The sequence below is a fragment of the Lissotriton vulgaris genome, chromosome 4_1 (genome assembly GCF_964263255.1).
Source record: "Lissotriton vulgaris chromosome 4_1, aLisVul1.2, whole genome shotgun sequence".
Classification (NCBI taxonomy): domain Eukaryota; kingdom Metazoa; phylum Chordata; class Amphibia; order Caudata; family Salamandridae; genus Lissotriton; species Lissotriton vulgaris.
In genome coordinates this window covers 1,852,655,032-1,852,674,558 of record NC_141691.1, presented here as the reverse complement: position 1 = coordinate 1,852,674,558, position 19,527 = coordinate 1,852,655,032, and the positions used below count along the sequence as shown (strand labels likewise).

The window sequence follows — 19,527 nt, the reverse complement described above, 5'->3', positions numbered from 1 at the left end:
CAAGTGTCCAGACTTGCTCTGAACGTGAGTACTGCAGCTACGGTACCAACTCAAGTGTCCAGGCTTGCTCTGTACGTGAGTACTGCAGCTACGGTACCACCTCAAGTGTCTAGGTTTGCTCTGAACTTGAGTCCTGCAGCTGCGGTACCACCTCAAGTGTCCAGGCTTGCTCTGAACGTGAGTCCTGCAGCTGCGGTACCACCTCAAGTGTTCAGGCTTGCTCTGAACGCGAGTCCTGCAGCTGCGGTACCACCTCAAGTGTCCAGGCTTGCTCTGAATGCGAGTCCTGCAGCTGCGGTACCACCTCAAGTGTCCAGGCTTGCTCTGAACATGAGTCCTGCAGCTGCGGTACCACCTCAAGTGTCCAGGCTTGCTGTGAACGTGAGTCCTGCAGATGCGGTACAAACTCAAGTGTCCAGGCTTGCTCTGAACGTTAGTCTGGCAGCTACGGTACCAACTCAAGTGTCCAGGCTTGCTCTGAACGTGAGTCCGGCAGCTACGGTACCAACTCAAGTGTCCAGGCTTGCTCTGAACGTGAGTCCTGCAGCTGCAGTACCACATCAAGTGTCCAGGCTTGCTCTGAACGTGAGTACTGCAGCTACGGTACCAACTCAAGTGTCCAGGCTTGCTCTGAACGTGAGTACTGCAGCCACAGTACCACCTCAAGTGTCCAGGTTTGCTCTGAACTTGAGTCCTGCAGCTGCGGTACCTCCTCAAGTGTCCAGGCTTGCTCTGAACGTGAGTCCTGCAGCTGCGGTACCAGCTCAAGTGTCCAGGCTTGCTCTGAATGCAAGTCCTGCAGCTGCGGTACCACCTCAAGTGTCCAGGCTTGCTCTTAACATGAGTCCTGCAGCTGCGGTACCACTTCAAGTGCCCAGGCTTGCTGTGAACGTGAGTCCTGCAGATGTGGTACCACCTCAAGTGTCCAGGCTTGCTCTGAACGTTAGTCTGGCAGCTACGGTACCAACTCAAGTGTCCAGGCTTGCTCTGAACGTGAGTCCGGCAGCTACGGTACCAACTCAAGTGTCCAGGCTTGCTCTAAACGTGAGTCCTGCAGCTGCAGTACCACCTCAAGTGTCCAGGCTTGCTCTGAATGTGAGTACTGCAGCTACGGTACCAACTCAAGTGTCCAGGCTTGCTCTGAACGTGAATACTGCAGCTACGGTACCACCTCAAGTGTCCAAGCTTGCTCTGAACGCGAGTCCTGCAGCTGCGGTCCCACCTCAAGTGTCCAGGCTTGCTCTGAACGTGAGTCCTGCAGCTGCGGTACCACCTCAAGTGTCCAGGTACTTGATTTACGCTTCATGTGTAAGCTTATTTTTAGGTACCCTCGGTCTCTAATCATTCACACACCACAGAGAACCATTTCCGTCCACCAGTCCCCTTCACTTCACCCAGCCATATGACAGCAACCTCATCTTCATGGCTACCTGCTTTAACCGTGACCTGCAGCCATTGTGATTTACATGGGATAAAATGTACTGGAGCAGACACTACGTGCAAAGAAACCGACACATCAATTGCAAAGGCACGCTTGCAGGATTTATTGTGCTGTCAACCTCTTGCAGGCGTTATGCCCTCCTGGATTCTTGTACCTTCATGCTCAAGGTGCTTTACTGATCATTCACTCTTCAAAGTCACTACTGAGTGCTTCTGTATCTTGAAACCAAGGAGCTAATATGACGCTTCGGGTGACTAATGTCACATCGCCCCAAGACACACCAACTTGCAGCACAGCCACTCTCAGCTGCAAGAGCTCCAGATCGCTGGATAGAAGGGTTCACTTGGTTGCAGCACTATCTTACCTGCAGGAGTAAGCATTGTAATACCACGAACTTTAAACAATTAAAGAAGGATTTTTGGGAATATAACTTAAAATTACTTCTATTAATTTATTCCAAACACTAGGATTACACACGGTTGTTTGGTTTAGTTTAGCTCAATACAAGCTAAACGTTATGCTAGCGCTGAGAAACAATAGAAAAATAAGTAAACAAGGCGCTAAAGCACAGAGGAGACTTACGGTGGGTCCCTGAATCGAATGCCCGCTCGGACCCTGAGGCCCTGGCGGTCCTTGTTGACCTCTTGAGCCTGGTTCCCCACGTGGCCCTTCTGGTCCCTAAAACAAAATCACATGTTAAGAAGACAACAAGCCCATATCTGAAATATATTTAAGGTAAAGACATTGACAACAGCCTTAAATCTCTTCCTAGACAGCATCCCCATTTAATGCAATGTATCAACAATCATGCTCAGCCTTGGTGCCTGCAGGGCCTCTGGTGTCAAGCTGAGAGACAACTTCGAGAGCAATTCCCAGCTCGCCAGATATACCAAGTAATTAACCCAAGGGAAATACCAGGACCGCACAGTGAGGTATTTCCCAGGATACAAGTCATTGCCTCAGTCCCCATTCGGCTAAAGAGGTCGCAATGAGGAATAACTTGTGACACTGGAGTTTGCACACCCCAGTTACTGCAGATTTTCTCTATTTCCAGGATATTTTACAGATGTAAATTTCTCTAGGACTTTCCTGACGAAATCTGTGAGAGGAAAAATCTCAGGAAGGTGCAAAGTTCACACATCTCATGATATCAAATCGAGTAGAAAGGAGTATCCAAGCCTGATTTAAAATGAGTGAACCCTTCTGAAGGAAGCTTTTATTTGAATTCATTTTGTCACTCTATCCATAAAGGTAACCAAAGGAAGAATATGTCTTCTGTAATTGACAGCTATTTGCAAGATATGTGAGAGTGTGAGGGTGAAAGCAGCGCGAGCTAGGCGCTGGGCTGTGTGTGATGTTTTTTGCTTTTAAACTGCACTGTGTTGATTAATAATCTGCAGCTGCACGGTGTGCTTTCAAATACTTATGCTTCGTCTTTTTTGTGTGCATTTTGTATTTTAAACTTGGGGGTGTATTGGCAGGCAGAATTGTGATCTCTATTGCCCCTCTGTACTAACCCGGTCCGTCCCTGTTCCGCCACGGCTTTCGTGCCGCTTGAGCGGAGGGACGTGACTCCTCCCACACACTGCCTACAAAGGTGCCGGTGATCAGCCGCGCTCGGTGAGAGCAGTGCGAGCTAGGCGCTGGGCTGTGTGTGATGTGTTTTGCTTTTAAACTGCACTGTGTTGATTAATAATCTGCAGCTGCACGGTGTGCTTTCAAATACTTATGCTTCGTCTTTTTTGTGTGCATTTTGTATTTTAAACTTGGGGGTGTATTGGCAGGCAGAATTGTGATCTCTATTGCCCCTCTGTACTTACCCGGTCCGTCCCTGTTCCGCCACGGCTTTCGTGCCGCTTGAGCGGAGGGACGTGACTCCTCCCACACACTGCCTACAAAGGTGCCGGTGATCAGCCGCGCTCGGTGAGAGCAGCGCGAGCTAGGCGCTGGGCTGTGTGTGATGTTTTTTGCTTTTAAACTGCACTGTGTTGATTAATAATCTGCAGCTGCACGGTGTGCTTTCAAATACTTATGCTTCGTCTTTTTTGTGTGCATTTTGTATTTTAAACTTGGGGGTGTATTGGCAGGCAGAATTGTGATCTCTATTACTTAAGCTCTGCCCTAGCGCGCAGCGGTGACGCGCAGCGGGTCGCGCCTTCCCTGCGCCTGAGTCGAGCCAGAGTCCTGCCCGTCTGCGCCCGTCAGCGCTGAGGAAGCGCTAGGGCAGGGCTCTGTCTCTTGGCCGGTAGTTTTCATTTTCTGCTCTTCCCCACTGGCCTTCCATTCCCATGTATTCTAATCTTGACCTTCTTCGCCTTCGCTCTCCGTTAGGGCCTTGCCCAGCTCACTCTCTTCATCCTTTGTGTGGCCCTTTTAGATGCCCTGACTGCGCTTTTGCGCTTCCTACCCCTACCCCGATTTCTACTCACTGCCCCGCTCCTCGTTTGTCTCCAGAACCTACAATATTCAAGATATACCATCTCAATGTTCGCTCTTTGGTAAAACATCATCTTGAGGTCCACGATCTTCTTGATGAAGCCCCTGACATTCTTTTTATGTCGGAAACCTGGCTTCATAATGATGCCTCTGCTGCTATCAACTTGGCTCTTCCCCCTGAGTATACCATCTATACTCTTAACCGCAACTCTAGAGGGGGCGGCATTGCTGCCGCTATTAAAACTAGGTATCCCTGTACATGGAAACCTATGGATATTGTGGGTTGCGAAAGTGCCTACTTCTCTGTCTCCGCTAATCCGCATTTTTCTTTTTCCGGCTTACTTATCTACCGACCCCCGGGCCCTGATGCTGCTTTCAGGGCTGCTCTCCCTGAGGCAGTCAGTTCCCTGGCCCTAAAGACGGCCAATTTTAACATAATTGGGGATCTCAATCTCCACTTTGACTCCCCCTGTCCTTCGGCGGCCAGTAGCACTTGTGCTGATCTGGAGGCTCTCCAACTTTCTCAACTAGTTCTTCATGACACACATATTGGTGGTCATACCATTGACCCTTTTTTTACTTCTCTTACATCGGTCAAAGTCCTGCCTCCTAGACCTATGGCTTGGACTGACCACCACCTAATTGAATGTCATCTCTTACTTGAAGATCCTCCTGTAGCTGCCCCTGCTCCTATTATTTCCAGGCGCCCGTGGAAAAAGTTGAAACTCAATGATTTCCATCTGCTTTTAGCTGAAGCCCCTCTGGCTCCTTTCACGGATGTGGAGTCCGGCTATAATCTATACTGCCGCTGGCTCACTAATGCGTTGGACAAGCTTATTCCTCATGCCTTGACTAAACAACAGCGCAGCCATCCCAGTCCTTGGTATGATGATGCTCTTCGACTTTTAAGAAAATCTTGCAAACAAGCCGAAAGAGCCTGGAGCAAGTCTTATGACCCGGCTAGGAAAGCTTTGTACCTCGCCACCATCAAGACCTATCATAGAGCCATCTGCAGGGCCAGGGCCGCCTACTTCTCACGTGAATTCAGTGCTAGTTCCAACCCTAGCAAACTTATCTTTAAAGCACTGAAAGATCTTACTGCCTGTAGAGCCTCTACCGCTGAGATCTGCTCTGCCTCCCACTGTGAGGATTTGGCCGCTTTTTTTATCAATAAAGTGGAAGGAATTTATCGAGCCTTTCCCAGCTCTACAGGTTCCCGGCAGCGTATCACAGCCACTTCTAAAACTACTCTCTCGCTATCTTATCTTCCGGAGCTTTCTACGGAGGAGTTTGACAAACTCGCGATTAGGGTGAAATCAGGTTCCCCGAAAGATCCCTTGCGGCCCTCACAATTTAGAGAATCCTCCGCTTGCCTTCCTCCGCTCTGTAAACTTATTAATCTATCACTGTCCTCGGGCTCTGTACCAGCTGCCTGGAAACAGGCGCAGGTAATTCCTATCCTGAAAAAACCTGCTTTGGACCCTAAAAAAGCTGAACACTATCGCCCCATCTCTCTCCTCCCGTGGGCTGCTAAGCTGACTGAGGCCCATGTTAATACTATTCTAGCAAAACATCTCCATTCTGCGAATATTTTAGATCCCTCGCAGAATGGGTTCAGGCCCGGCCATAGCACCGAGACGGCGCTCCTGTATATGGCCGAACATCTCCGCATGTTAGAGGATTCAGGTCACACGGCGGCACTTGTGCTTCTCGATCTAAGTGCCGCCTTCGACACTGTCTCCCATGACATTCTACTCCAACGTCTGGTTGAGGCAGGGGTGGATAAGCTGGCCCTTGAATGGTTCAGATCTTTTCTATCTGATCGCTCCTTCAGGGTCATCACTCCCCCCTTTGAATCCAAACCTCATGCGGTTGCCCAGGGCGTCCCCCAGGGATCGGCCTTAAGCCCCACTCTTTTTAACCTTTATGTCCAGCCGCTGGCTGATGTCGCCATGCGTGGGAACCTCTCCATCGTGTCCTACGCAGACAACACGCAGCTTGCGGTTGCGATTAGTGGGGCTTCCGATCTCGAGGCAGCCAAGTTCCGTGAGGGACTCATATCTGTGGCCCACTGGATGAATGATAATTTCCTACAATTGAATGCTAAAAAAACTGAGGTGCTCATTGTGGGGAAACAAGTTCATCTGTGGGGTGACAGCTGGTGGCCACGCGAGCTCGGTCCTACCCCTACCCCTGTCACTGAAGTCAAAAACCTTGGGGTGTGGTTTGACTCCCAACTGAGCTTTTCCACTCACACTAAAAAGACCGCAGCATCTTGCTTTGGAATCTTGCGTCAGCTTCGGTCCACCTTCAAATACTTTGACGCTCCTACACGTCAACTCATTGTGCAAGCTCTGATTCTGTCCAAATTAGACTATGCCAGCTCTCTTTTTCTTGGAGTCAATCAGGCTGAGCTCTCCCGTCTCCAACGCGTCCAGAACGCTGCCGCCAGGGCTCTGGTTGGTCTGCCTAAGTTCTGTTCAGCTAGGAGAACCATCTTTAATCTCCATTGGCTCCCGGTGGCACAGAGAATAAAGTTTAAATCTTTGATTTTGACATTCAAAATCCTTAAGCTTTCTTCTCCTCAGATTCTGCAGCAACTCATTTCTCCTTATGTTCCAGCTCGTTCTCTGCGGTCTTCTGTTCTCCACCTTGCCACTGTTCCCCGTTTCAAGAGATCTAGGATTGGCGGCCGCTCCTTTCGAGTCCTTGCCGCCAAACTGTGGAATTCCTTGCCCGTCCACATCCGTGCCATCGATGAGCTCCTTACTTTTAGGAAGGCGGTTAAAACTTTTCTTTTCCCCATCGCCCCTTAGTTCTGTTGCCGTTGTGTTGTGTTTCCCACCTCCTGTCCGGTTTTTGTTCTGCTCTAGCGCCAGGACGCCCCTTTGCTGGGGCAGCTGTGCGCTCAATAAATCAGGATAACATAACATAACATAACATAACAGATATCTGTATGCACAGCTTTGCATAGGGTCGCGTAAAAAGGGTGGGACAACCAAAAACCTGCTCGAGGAAGACAAGGCGGTTTTAACTCATGTAAGGAATACCATGGAAGCTCAAGCCCCTTGACTGTAATGAAATCTATTATGAGTTTGCCAGAGAATGGCCTACTGATTCCCCTCCCCCTTGTAATTAATAATATCAAGTCTGCCTGTAATTCGGGGCAGAGGAACGGAATTGATCCACATTACAATTTTTAGGGAACAGCATGCAGGAATAAGGTGTTTCTGATTTTATTCCTACACGGGTTTGCCTCATACTTCACCTGCTTTCATCAAAACAATACCCGACCAGAGGAACCCTCGATGGGGGCGGTAATTTCCAGGCCTGTAACATCTGTTACTGGCCCCACTCAGGATTACAAGCCCACATGTAATGATGGCCTTTGGGGTGGCGAGATAACCAGTTTCAGAGAGGGACACAGAGTAGAGCCCACATTTAAACAGCACGGCCTTATATGCATATTTGGAATGACCCACACACTTCATCTGAAAACAAAACTATCACTTTGATCACCCCGGTGTTGTACGGAAATATCACCCCTTTGGATTTATAATAGGAAGTCTACACTCAATCAGATAATACTTTTAAATGATATTTAGGACACAATATTGTTGTCATGATATTTTAGTAAGTCACATTCTGACATACAGCCCTCACCTGTTGCACTGTTATTTCCAAGCAAGAGGGTTGTTTACATAGATCACTCTGGTGTTTAACAGTACTGCAGAGGTGACTTTGGGCCATATGTATCAAGCAAATTCGCATTCGCAAAGGCTGAAATTCGCAGAATTTCGGCCTTTGCGAATGCGAATTTGCTAAATGGTATGTATAAACCAAAATCTGGTGCAAAACAAGGAATAGCAAAATTTGCGATTCCTTATTTTGCAATTGCATTTAAGGAATCGCAAGATTTGCGATTCCTTAAATGCAATGTATGATGCTAAAAAAATTGCAAAATGTCCTTAAGGATTCGCAAATTACCACCAAATTCTAGTTGGTGGTAAGTTACGAATTGCATGAAAAATGCAAATTTTTGCATTTTTCAAAGTGCCATGTGACGCACATACATGCCCTTAGGGCATGTATGTGCGCCGCATGTTCACCCATGTATATTTCAGGGGTGCAACAGGGTGTCCTTTGGTCACCCCTGCACCCTTGAAATTATTCTCAATTTGCGATTAGCAAATTACGAATCGCAAATTGAGAATAACTTCCCATTCATTCCTATGGGCCTCCTGGCCCATAGAAATGAATGGGAAAGTATTCCTTAATTGCGATTCGCAATTTGCTAATCGCAATTAAGGAATTTTAAGAAATCGTTAAAAAAATGTGATTTTGTACATATATACCTATTTGCGATTCTCAAATAGCGATTTCTTACAAATCGCTATTTGAGAATCGCAAAACTGGATGATGATACATATGGCCCTTTGTCATTTGCACTCTGTTTTTTCAATGAGTAGCCAGTTTTGCATAGTTACGTATTGCCTGATTTAGAGTTTGGCGAGCGGGATACTACTTCACAAATGCAACGGATATCCCGTCCGCTGTATTACGCGTGCCCCATATCCAATTACACTTGTGCTATGGCAGACGGGATATCCCTCACGTTTGTTACTGTGTAACCCACCCACAGAACTCTAAAGCAGGTCTTTAATGTAGCAGGTGCAAATCTGTTGGAAGTTACCAGAGACAACTGGAGCAATAGTTACAGGGCCCAAGACCATGGTAGTCACTCGACATTAAGCACTCTACATCACTACTAAGCATCAGGCAACAATTTGAATCCTATTTTTTACTCAGGCATTCACTAAACCAACAGAAAAAGGACCTTTTCGTAAGAGATGCTATATTAATGTCAATCGATCACCAACCAGCACTAAATGTTGTTTTTGCACAAGTTTCAGTGTTGTGCCTGCCTTCGGGCAGACTGGCACTGCAAAAAGGTGCAGTTTAAAAGGGTCCATATGTGGGCCATATTCCTTGGTCCTGTGAGCCGTGAAAGGGCCAGTAAAAAACAGCCTATCTTCCTAGCTGGACCACCTGGCAATGTCGGTAATCCCAAACTGAGATGGCATGTGTGCAAAATAACAATGGACTGGGATGCAACCCTGAGTAATTACCAGTGGCCAATATTAATTCAAGCATTCTATTCATCACTTTTTGTATACTTTAGTATGTCACCCTAAGTGCGATGGGTTAGTCTAAATGTGGGTCCCGTGCACACTGTCACCAGGAACAAGCTACACCAGGCGGATGAGGGCCATGACGAGGGCGAAACAGGTCCTGGGTTGATCGTGTTCCGGTTGAGGGAGTACCTAGGTTGGCAGTTCAGGATGGACTGTTCCCAAAGGAGCAGGGTCAAGTCTGATTTGCAAATATCTGGGTCCAAACTGAGGTGGCATGGTGTGCAAAATAACGATGGACTGTGATGTGCCCGAGTAATTCCCAACGGCTGAGATTAATACAAGCATTCCATCCATCACTTTTTGTATACATTACGACTTCCCGACCAGCAATTTCAGCGCTCGTAAGTTGGGAATGTAGTGTGCCCCTGTCTGTTTTCTGCAGGTGATTTGGTGCGGATATCGTTCTTGGACCAGTTTGGAGTTGAATCCCAAAACATGCACATTCTACATAATTCAGCCATGCACTTCTACCCCCGCCCGTCAAGACCCCGAAGGAGGGTGTGTACCTCGTTTCTGTGTTTTGTCATTTAGATCAATACAAAGTGTGGGGGGCAGGGAAGACTATGTGTGTGAAACTCCTTATGGAGGAGAAGCTGCTTGCAACAGTCGTTGAACACAGAACAGTTGACTGAATGGACATAAAATTGTGGTCTTTGTTCTGAAGCCTCCCCTCAGATCTACCTTTCCCCGCTGTCTCCTCTTCTGAAAGATCTCTTCCCCATACCAGATCTTTTTAATCCTTCGGCTTCCCAATGTCAGCCCTATGTTATTTTCTTTTCCTTTCTCTGCTAACAATCGTGCACTCATTGCTGTGCAGCAAAGGCCCATGATGGAAGGTTGCAGAAACAAAATGAGCATGCAAAGTCTGTAAGTAAGCACTGTGCATGAAGCAGATCAGCCAGGATTGTATACCATGCAGATGACTTACTGTCTGACCAGGCTCTCCATTCTGGCCCTTTGGACCCCGGATACCAGGCCCACCCTGCAAGACATAAGGAAAGTGCTTTAGTGGAAGGCACAGCAGACATGAGGTAGCACATCTTCATTTAACATGTGTAATACATTTACCGATGATGTCACAACAATATACGCTGTGAAATCATATCATAGTTACATTTGTAATATTCATGTTCTTTCATTTCAGTTGGATTAAATATTCATACTCTTTTATTTCTTTTTTTGGTAGTATTTTTATTGCACAGACCTAGGCCCATAGGCAAGCAGCAGTTACAGTGAAGAGTCTCAGTGAAAAAAACTGTTTGGCATTTGGGTGCTCCTTTGCCACAGACTCACAAGGGCAATTTTGAGACTTTCTATAGCAATCAGGCGTCCTCATGTGGTGTTTTCTGGTAGCACCATAAGGCAGCTGCCTACCCATGGGTTAATGTGACTCTGGGCATTGGAATGCTTTAGATGGAAGTGTGAGGCTTGCATCAGCGGTGAGGTCTTTACAGATTGTACTCCGTGAGGTTTCCACAGCTCAAGAGGGTTTCGGTAGCAGCAGATCCATATTCTACAGCCATACCCATCACATCAGGACAGGTTCCTGCACCGGATGTGTTATTGCACGCCTCTTGTCTACGTAGGCAGCTGACTGCAGAGCGTGAAAGTTACAAATCTCAGCAAACCTCAGGCCTTTCCGGAGGGGTATCAGGTGAGAGCTGGCATGGGAGGAACAGCAATCTCAACCGAGACCTTGGGTTAGTGGTCAGCACAAACCAAGCACATAACATTTTAAATAACCTGCCCAGCCGCGGCCCGTACAGGTAAGAGCAGTGGGGCGGTGGGCGGAATTTCGACAAACATCGGTGAGGGAAAATTATTTATTTATTTATTTTATCTCTAGTCGTCATATGTTGAAACCATCACACCAGCCCCATCTCTCTTACCTGCACAGCCCACGACTGAACGTGCCAGCCAATTGCCAGCACTACCTAGTGTGCGTTTAACTGCCTATAACAATCAGGCAGGATCCTGGAGTACTAGAACTCGCGACCACGGTTAACAGCTGTGAAGACACCTTTCCTTCATTTGTGGCTACCAATAGTTGTGCAATGTTAACGTCCAAATAACATTTATGATCCATCATATAATTTACACCCCCCACCACTACATGGTAGTAGTACGATGTATGTATGTACCTGCAAAATGGTGACTTACTATCGACTTCATTTCGGACTACCTTGAGAGTTCAGGAAATCGAACTCAAATGGGGTGATGTGATCTGCCCTAGAGTCTGCCAAGGACGGGAGGTCCAAAATAATTAGAACACAACCACTAGCACATGCTGTGAACAATTTCCTTCGCAGATAGGTGAACACCAAAGAGTTAGAGAAATAACAAAACATAGATAGTGATCAAAATGTCACCTTTACTGAATGCCAGAAAACATGGCCCATGTAAAAAACGATTTGTGGTGGTGTTCCACATTATTTTGATGCAATGAATAATACATAGTTACTTCATTTTTTATGTATGGTTATGGACACAAAATTACTGTTGGTTACTGATGGGTTTCTTTGCACATTGTAGTTACCCCTGAGGAAGGGCATTCTGCCTGAAATTCATTGGGTACATCAGTTGGTTACTCAGGATGAAAGATGAGTTCCTACATGCTGTAGAACAAAGCCTAGATGAGCAGTTCATTTGCATTTGAAGACTGGAATCATATTGCCTCTGTATGAATTTTGAAAATATTGAAGAATGCGGATTGAATATTGATTACATTTAATTACTTGGATGAAATTGGACTCGCATTTTGCGTGGCTGTGCATCTTGGGTGGTGCGTGATGGCGCACTAGTTAGTTTTGGAATTTTTCACGTGCTTCGAGGCAGAGCCGAGGTTGCCCGCCAAAAGTTGCCTCTGAGCATTTAGAAAATATGGTGTGCATTGTACCATTTTTTCAGGAAAATTCCAGGGGTCTCACATTATTCTTGGCGTTTTGCGTCACATTATTCTGTGATCATGATTGGTCTGAGTCCTTTTATGTCGAGTGAACCATGGAACCGATACTGAAGGTACCTTCTGTGTGAAAGAAACATGTCCCAGGCCTAGTTGCAGCTATGTTTCACAGCAAAAAATTACTAATTCTGATTTTGATATTTGACCACAACCGTGTGATAGCAATACGTCTTATCTCTTTGGTAATAGTAAAAAAACAAAAATAAATGTGTAATGTAAAAAATAACTGTAGTGTGGTGGTTTGGCAGAAATATATTTCCTTTGCTCTTTACACCACATCTGCATTAATGTAATCCTGATTCATAATGTCTGAAATGCTCAGAATTAGCTGTGCGTGCATTATAGCAAATGCTGAAAACAAATATTAAATTAGTAATGTATTACACTGATATTTACATGTCATTTCCATGCCAGGAGGCTTAATATGCTACCAGCATAGCTTGGTGCCGACCCTGCCAAATTACTGGAGTAGATTTTCGCCGCCTTGGACAAAGTAACTTCTTTCACTACAAAGATATAAGAGTTTTATCTAACCTGCACACAATGCTGACAAGCCTAAGAGCACAAACACTGCGATGAATAAATGCATCTACAGTTGCACATCCCATCAAACTCAAAATGGGAATTAAATTCTATAAATGGACCACATACCACAATCTTGCGATCAAACCTTGCCCGTGTCACAAATGACTCCTGAAAAAGCTTCCAAATTGGACCGCATCAAGCTACAGAGGATGCTCCATCTTCCCTCGCAAAATCCATAAGGAAAGGCCTCTCCTCCTATTTCTCCAATAAAGTTGTGAAAAGTAGTGAGTCAACTAGACGAACCCCCACCTGCATCTAGCACAAAAAAATTCAAAAGAAATCCTGTGGCCAAACGGAATGTTTCCCAGCCTCACTATCTGTGACACACACACACATTATATATAGTAGGTATATATAGTTAGGATTAGCTACCATAGGAAATCCGCAACATTCTATTGGGAATAACTTTGGCGCCGGTTGAGGAATTTGCGTGTAATTTTCCAAAATTTTGGCCAGCTCCGCTCCGCTCCTTCCCTGAAAGTTTCAGGGGGATTCGTGAAGTGGGGGCTGAGAAAAAAGGGGGGTCCCAAAACGTGTTTTCCCCATGTTAATTTCCATAGGACGGTCTGACAAGTCTACAACCCGAATCGCTGAACGGAATAACGCCAAACTTTGCAAAATTGTAGGGACTGGTACGCAGATGTGCCTTTGCTATGTTTGGTGAAAATTGCTCCAGTGGTTTTTATGAAAATTAGGTTCAAAAACACATATATATCTATATGAGCTTACGGGTCCGCGCACCGTACGCGTACCGTACGCGTACCGTATGTGCTCGTACCCTTACGTGCGCGAGCGCGATCCTGATTGGCTGGCAGTCGACTGTCAACATTCCACACTGTCCAAACCAGGAAGAGTTGGCCACCATCTTGTTTCTCAGGAGAACTGAGGCACAAGAGAGCCCAAAACAAGAGTGGAAAACACAGTGAAAAGAGATTCACTTATCCAAATTGTTAGAACATGTAATTTTAACTTCATATATCTACTGAATCAACTATTCACAAATCTATATGAGCTTACGGGTCCGCGCACCGTACGCGTACCGTACGCGTACCGTATGTGCTCGTACCCTTACGTGCGCGAGCGCGATCCTGATTGGCTGGCAGTCGACTGTCAACATTCCACACTGTCCAAACCAGGAAGAGTTGGCCACCATCTTGTTTCTCAGGAGAACTGAGGCACAAGAGAGCCCAAAACAAGAGTGGAAAACACAGTGAAAAGAGATTCACTCATCCAAATTGTTAGAACATGTAATTTTAACTTCATATATCTACTGAATCAACTATTCACAAATCTTTGGGCAGTCACACACCCCCCACCGAACGACACACACTTTCACTCTCCCATACAAATACTCAGTTATCTAATCAATAACTAATATATACTTTCACATAGCTAGTAACCAACTGGAGAACCAGTTTACACAACAACTGACAAAGTGATACAGATATTCGCACAGTTTAGTCCCTATCCACTATATTTAGTGAGACACTATATAAATTGGTCAAGTAAACAGTCAATTACACTGCTACTAAATCCTCCATCCAAATATTTATTTATAAATATCCACTCATTCGTCAATGCAAATTGCTATATATATAATGCATACTTAAATAAAGAAGCAAACCAAATTCACTGGATGATGTCATCAGTGATGTCATCCGTGATGTCATTTGAGATGTCATCAGTGATGTCACTGACCATGTAATAAATGATCTAATATGTTACATCATCAGCAGTGCATTGCGGGTGCGCGAAATATAGTTAGTCCAACTAACTATATAGGAGCAATTTCAATGGTTTTGTATGAGTGAAATGTCCAGCAAACTATAACACCCCTTAAACTTTTTTTTGAGTGAATTTCAAAGTTTTTTTTAAAGCTAATTCCTAACTATATAAGGCCTGAAACCTATGTTTTTTTCAGTGAACATATATATATATATATATATATATATATATATATATATACATATATATATATATATATATATATATATATATATATATATAAATATATATATATATATATATATATATAAATATAATCAGACAAAAAGTGCTGAATGCTGGTGTGCCGCCTGATCACTGGTGGTGCTCAGAAACAGAGCTACAGCAAGTGCTAATGTATAAAAAGAGCTTCCAAACTCCAATATGAGAATGAAAGCCCGTGCTCGAAGTTAAGGGAGTCAAACCGATTTACTGGGTCAGGTTATACCGAGGGTAAGAGCACAGAGACGCGTTTCGGCATTACAACTGCCTGTCTCAATCTGTGATACACCGTCTTGAAGCGCCATTTAAACTTTAAAAACCGGGAACATAGGCAAAATACTGAACTAGTTAGCAGTAGCTTCTTAAAAGAAGATGTATGACTGTGTACGACATTTAAAAATAAATACAACACATTCCTACGACTTCTCAGAATTTTCAACATAAAACTCTTAAATTAGTCCTTTTTTTTATTGATTGAGAAAGGCAGTTGTACTGCAGAAACAAGTTTCTATGTGTTCTCTGGAATAAATTAATGTAATGAATTATGAGCCGGAGTGCGCAGACTTGTGTGTCCTGTGACAACTTGTGGTGAATATATATATATATATATATATATATATATATATATATATATATATATATATATATATATATATATATATATATATATATATATATATATATATATATATATATATATATATATATATAGAGAACATTGCGGCATACACATTGGAGTAATCCGAACTACGAGAACCAAGATGCAAAAGCTGAGCACGCCCACGCAGGACTATAAGACCATCGCAAGTGCGATTTGAACTCGTGCTGCTTTATCTCCCCTGAAGCCACAACCATTGACAAAGGGTGAAAGCTCAACCGAAACGTGTTTGGAACTGTTGGCTTAATCCCTGTCTGAAACCTGTGATGTTACGTGCCCTGCAAATGCTGCAATAAAAGGACTGCTAAACAACAGTGTGTGGCACCTTCATTGTTGGGAGCAACTTTGTTTGGATGTCTTAGCGACCTGCTCTGGTCGCGAAGGTTGCCCCACCGCTACCTATGCGGGTCCCGCGTCGTGAGCAACATGGTGCTCGGGAACGTCGTGTCCGATTTGCATGGACTATAAGAGGCAGAGACGTGACCTGACGTGTTGTCAGCTACCCACTATGGCAATAATTGTTTTAATATGGAGAACATTGCGGCATCCACCATGGAGTAATCCGAACTACGACAACCAAGATGCAAAAGCTGAGCACGCCCACATGGGCGGGACTATAAGACCATCGCGAGTGCGATTTGAACTCGTGCTGCTTTATCTACCCTGAAGCCACAACCATTGACAAATGGTGAAAGCTCACCCGAAAGGTGTTTGGAATTGTTGGCTTAATCCCAAGCTGAAACCTGTGATGTTACGTGCCCTGCGAGTGCTGCAATAAAAGGACTGCTAAACGACAGTGTGTGGTGGCACTTTCATTGTTGGGAGCAACTTCGTTTGGATATATATATATATATATTTCATTACAAAGCCCTGGCGCTCAGACGGGCACTCAACGCTGTTCTGCACCATACGGTGTTCTCTGCCCCGTTGCTGCTCACTGTCACTTTTCCTTTGATTCCGCCATGCCCGACGCGTTTCGAGGCAATCGCGCCTCTTCCTCATGGGCTGAACAGAAGGGCATGAATTCACATCACCTGTTTTTTTTCTTCTTTCTTTATTACGGTGTAGTGGCCTTTAGTGGGCGTGACATACTATATTGCCCGCTGGATATTGTAGTTCTTTCAGGTGAGTACTAGTATTTCCCCTTCGTAGGTTACATGCCCCAATGTCATTTTCCAGCTTGTCTTCTCCTATAGTAGGACGGAGTTGGTGGGATAGTGAGCTCAATTTTGCATAAGAACTGCGTGCTGATTCAAAAGGAGAGTTGTCCTTTGCAGCCTTCCAAGCGTGTTGAAATGGTGCTCAGCCTGTTACCGCGGCTCGGGCAGCCGCGTGCATTTATTTCATTACAATATATATATATATATATATATATATATATATATATATATATATATATATTTATTTATACACACACATACATATATATATATATATATTTATAGAGAGAGAGAAGCGAGAGAGCGCGAGAGTGAGAGGTAGTAAACCTCCAGTCTTGCCTGGGAGGTTAGAAAGACTGTGGTGGCTTTCTGACCATTCCCTACCCCAGAGCAGATTTGGAGTACACGATAAAGTGGGCGCTCCCAGACTCAGAAAGACTTCCACCAAGGGCCACACTCTGGAAATGGACCAAGCATCGGACATACTAACATATCTGAGAGGCCTCATCTCTGCTTTCAAAAGGGACCTATAACAGCACTTCCTAAAAGACATTTTATGGCCTGTGCCACCGCCCCCACCCCAAACTTGCACCAGAGTGTTTCCAATAGCTTTGAAAAAACTCTTGTTTTACGACCTCATTTGTTGCCAGTTTTGATTTCATGTTTGTACCCTTCTCTCGTCCCTTTGAATTGTAGTCAGGAAATCGATTGCTATAAGCATCTAGTCCTAATATTGTTAACACAAATATCACCCCATTGGAGTTGATAGCAGAAAATCTAGACATATAAGTAACAATGAAAATCTGCTCCCAAGGCCGATGAGCAGCGCGCAGTTGAAGGCAGCCTCCTCCAGGCAGGGGGGCTCTATGGACTGAAATAGTCATTATTACTTCTCCCAAAATCCGATGTTCTTGCACAACATAGTCAAAGCATTGTAGGAATCAAGTACAGTATTTATTTTGATGTTGTCTGAGGCCTGTAGAAGGATGCTATATCTATTTCAGGAAGAGTGTATTTAAATTCTCAGAGCAATTTTAATTATGCTTATGTTGCGGGTTTGCTATAATAATCATGGTTTGAAATACCGACCACATGAATTTAGCTTATCATTCTGAGGTAGACAACACAAAAAACAATTGTTATTCTGTCGCACTGCATGCAAACAAGCAAACTCAAAGTCTCTTCAAAGAACTCAGAACAATCATCTTCTGCATGATTATCTGTTATTTTACTTTTGTTGGTGAGGAGCACTGGTCTATAAAAGGCTGAATGTGTCTTTGTGAGGGGTTCGTGAGACAGAGATTCAAATCAGAGACAGAGAGAAGGGGTGGGGGTAGAAAGGTAGAGGGTTAGTGTGAGAATCAGAAAAGCGAGTGTGAGAAGGAAGAGAGAGAAAGAAAAAAGAGAAAGAGAGAAAAACAAACACATAAATAATACAGAAAAAAATTATTCTGCTTTTACCAAAATTGCTTGCGAGCACATTTGGAGATCCAACAAACCCCAGCAGGGTGACCCTATAATGGAATTAGTCTGAATCACACCTGCATGACACCGTGGTACAGATACAGACCCTATTCCACTGGGTATCTTGGACGTGACGCAATAGCAGTCTGTTTACATAAATAATGAACGCCTGTATACGCATTACAGGTCAGAAGCCATGTTGCCCTGAAATAGGAGCAAAGTTACACATACTGCGCACCACTATCTGGATGCTGCTGTACCTATGATCCCAGGAGAGTAAGGAACCTTCCATCTGCCAGACCTACAAACTGCTCAAACCTGATGGGTAGTGGGATACGACAGACCAGAGAAACAGGAATACCCAGGCCTCTGCAAGGAATATCTGAGCTCATCTTCTTCTTTCCCGTCTGAAGTGAGAGACGTAAGGGTCATATTTAATACGAAACATGCATCTTTCTTTACTGTGCTATTTCGCTTCATAGGTTCTCCTCTCATGACCCACAACTGATAAATAAAAGATCCAAACATTGCTGGGTGAAACCTGTCAGACAGTGAATACCACGCATTTTTTGAGGGCATAACACCAGAGGTGAAGGTGCGGGATCCATGTCACTGTGTGAGGGTACAGCACCAGAGGTGAACTGCAAGATACCTGTCACTGTGTGATGGTACAGCACCAGAGGTGAAGGTGCGGGATACCTGTCACTGTACAGCAGCAGAGGTGAACTGCAAGATACCTGTCACTGTGTGATGGTATAGCACCAGAGGTGAAGGTGCAGGATACCTGTCACTGTACAGCAGCAGAGGTGAACTGCAAGATACCTGTCACTGTGTGATGGTATAGCACCAGAGGTAAAGGTGCGGGATACCTGTCACTGTACAGCAGCAGAGGTGAACTGCAAGATACCTGTCACTGTGTGATGGTATAGCACCAGAGGTGAAGGTGCGGGATACCTGTCACTGTACAGCAGCAGAGGTAAACTGCAAGATACCTGTCACTGAGTGAGGGCACAGCCCCAGAGGTGAAGGTGCGGGATCCATGTCACTGTGTGAGGGTACAGCACCAGAGGTGAAGGTGCAGGATACTTGCTACTGTGTGAGGGTATAGCACCAGAGGTGAAGGTGCAGGATCCATGTCACTGTGTGAGGGTACAGCACCAGAGGTGAACTGCAAGATACCTGTCACTGTGTGATGGTACAGCACCAGAGGTGAAGGTGCGGGATATCTGTCACTGTACAGCACCAGAGGTGAACTGCAAGATACCTGTCACTGTGTGAAGGTACAGCACCAGAGGTGAAGGGGAAGGATCCATGTCACTGTGTGAGGGTATAGCACCAGAGGTGAAGGTGCGGGATACTTGGTACTGTGTGAGGGTACAGCACCAGAGGTGAAGGTGCAGGCTACCGGTCAATGTACAGCACCAGAGGTGAAGGTGCAGGATCCATGTCACTGTGTGAGGGTACAGCACCAGAGGTGAAGGTGCAGGATACTTATCACTCTGTGAGGGTACAGAACTAGAGGTGAACTGCAAGATCCCTGTCACTGTGTGATGGTACAGCACCAGAGGTGAAGGTGCAGGATACCTGTCACTGTACAGCACCAGAGGTGAACTGCAAGATACCTGTCACTGTGTGAAGGT

At 45.1% G+C, this 19,527-nt stretch overlaps 1 protein-coding gene across 1 annotated transcript in view; it reads right to left on the bottom strand.

The window, feature by feature from the left end:
- COL14A1 (collagen type XIV alpha 1 chain) overlaps nt 1–19,527 on the bottom strand; it is a 514,343-nt gene that overhangs the window by 73,495 nt on the left and 421,321 nt on the right. The window contains exons 37-38 of the mRNA XM_086966163.1: nt 10,001–10,054; nt 2,024–2,119 (exon numbers count right to left, since the gene is read on the bottom strand). Coding sequence (XP_086822289.1) covers nt 2,024–2,119; nt 10,001–10,054 — 150 coding nt within the window. The remainder of the gene's footprint in view (nt 1–2,023; nt 2,120–10,000; nt 10,055–19,527) is intronic.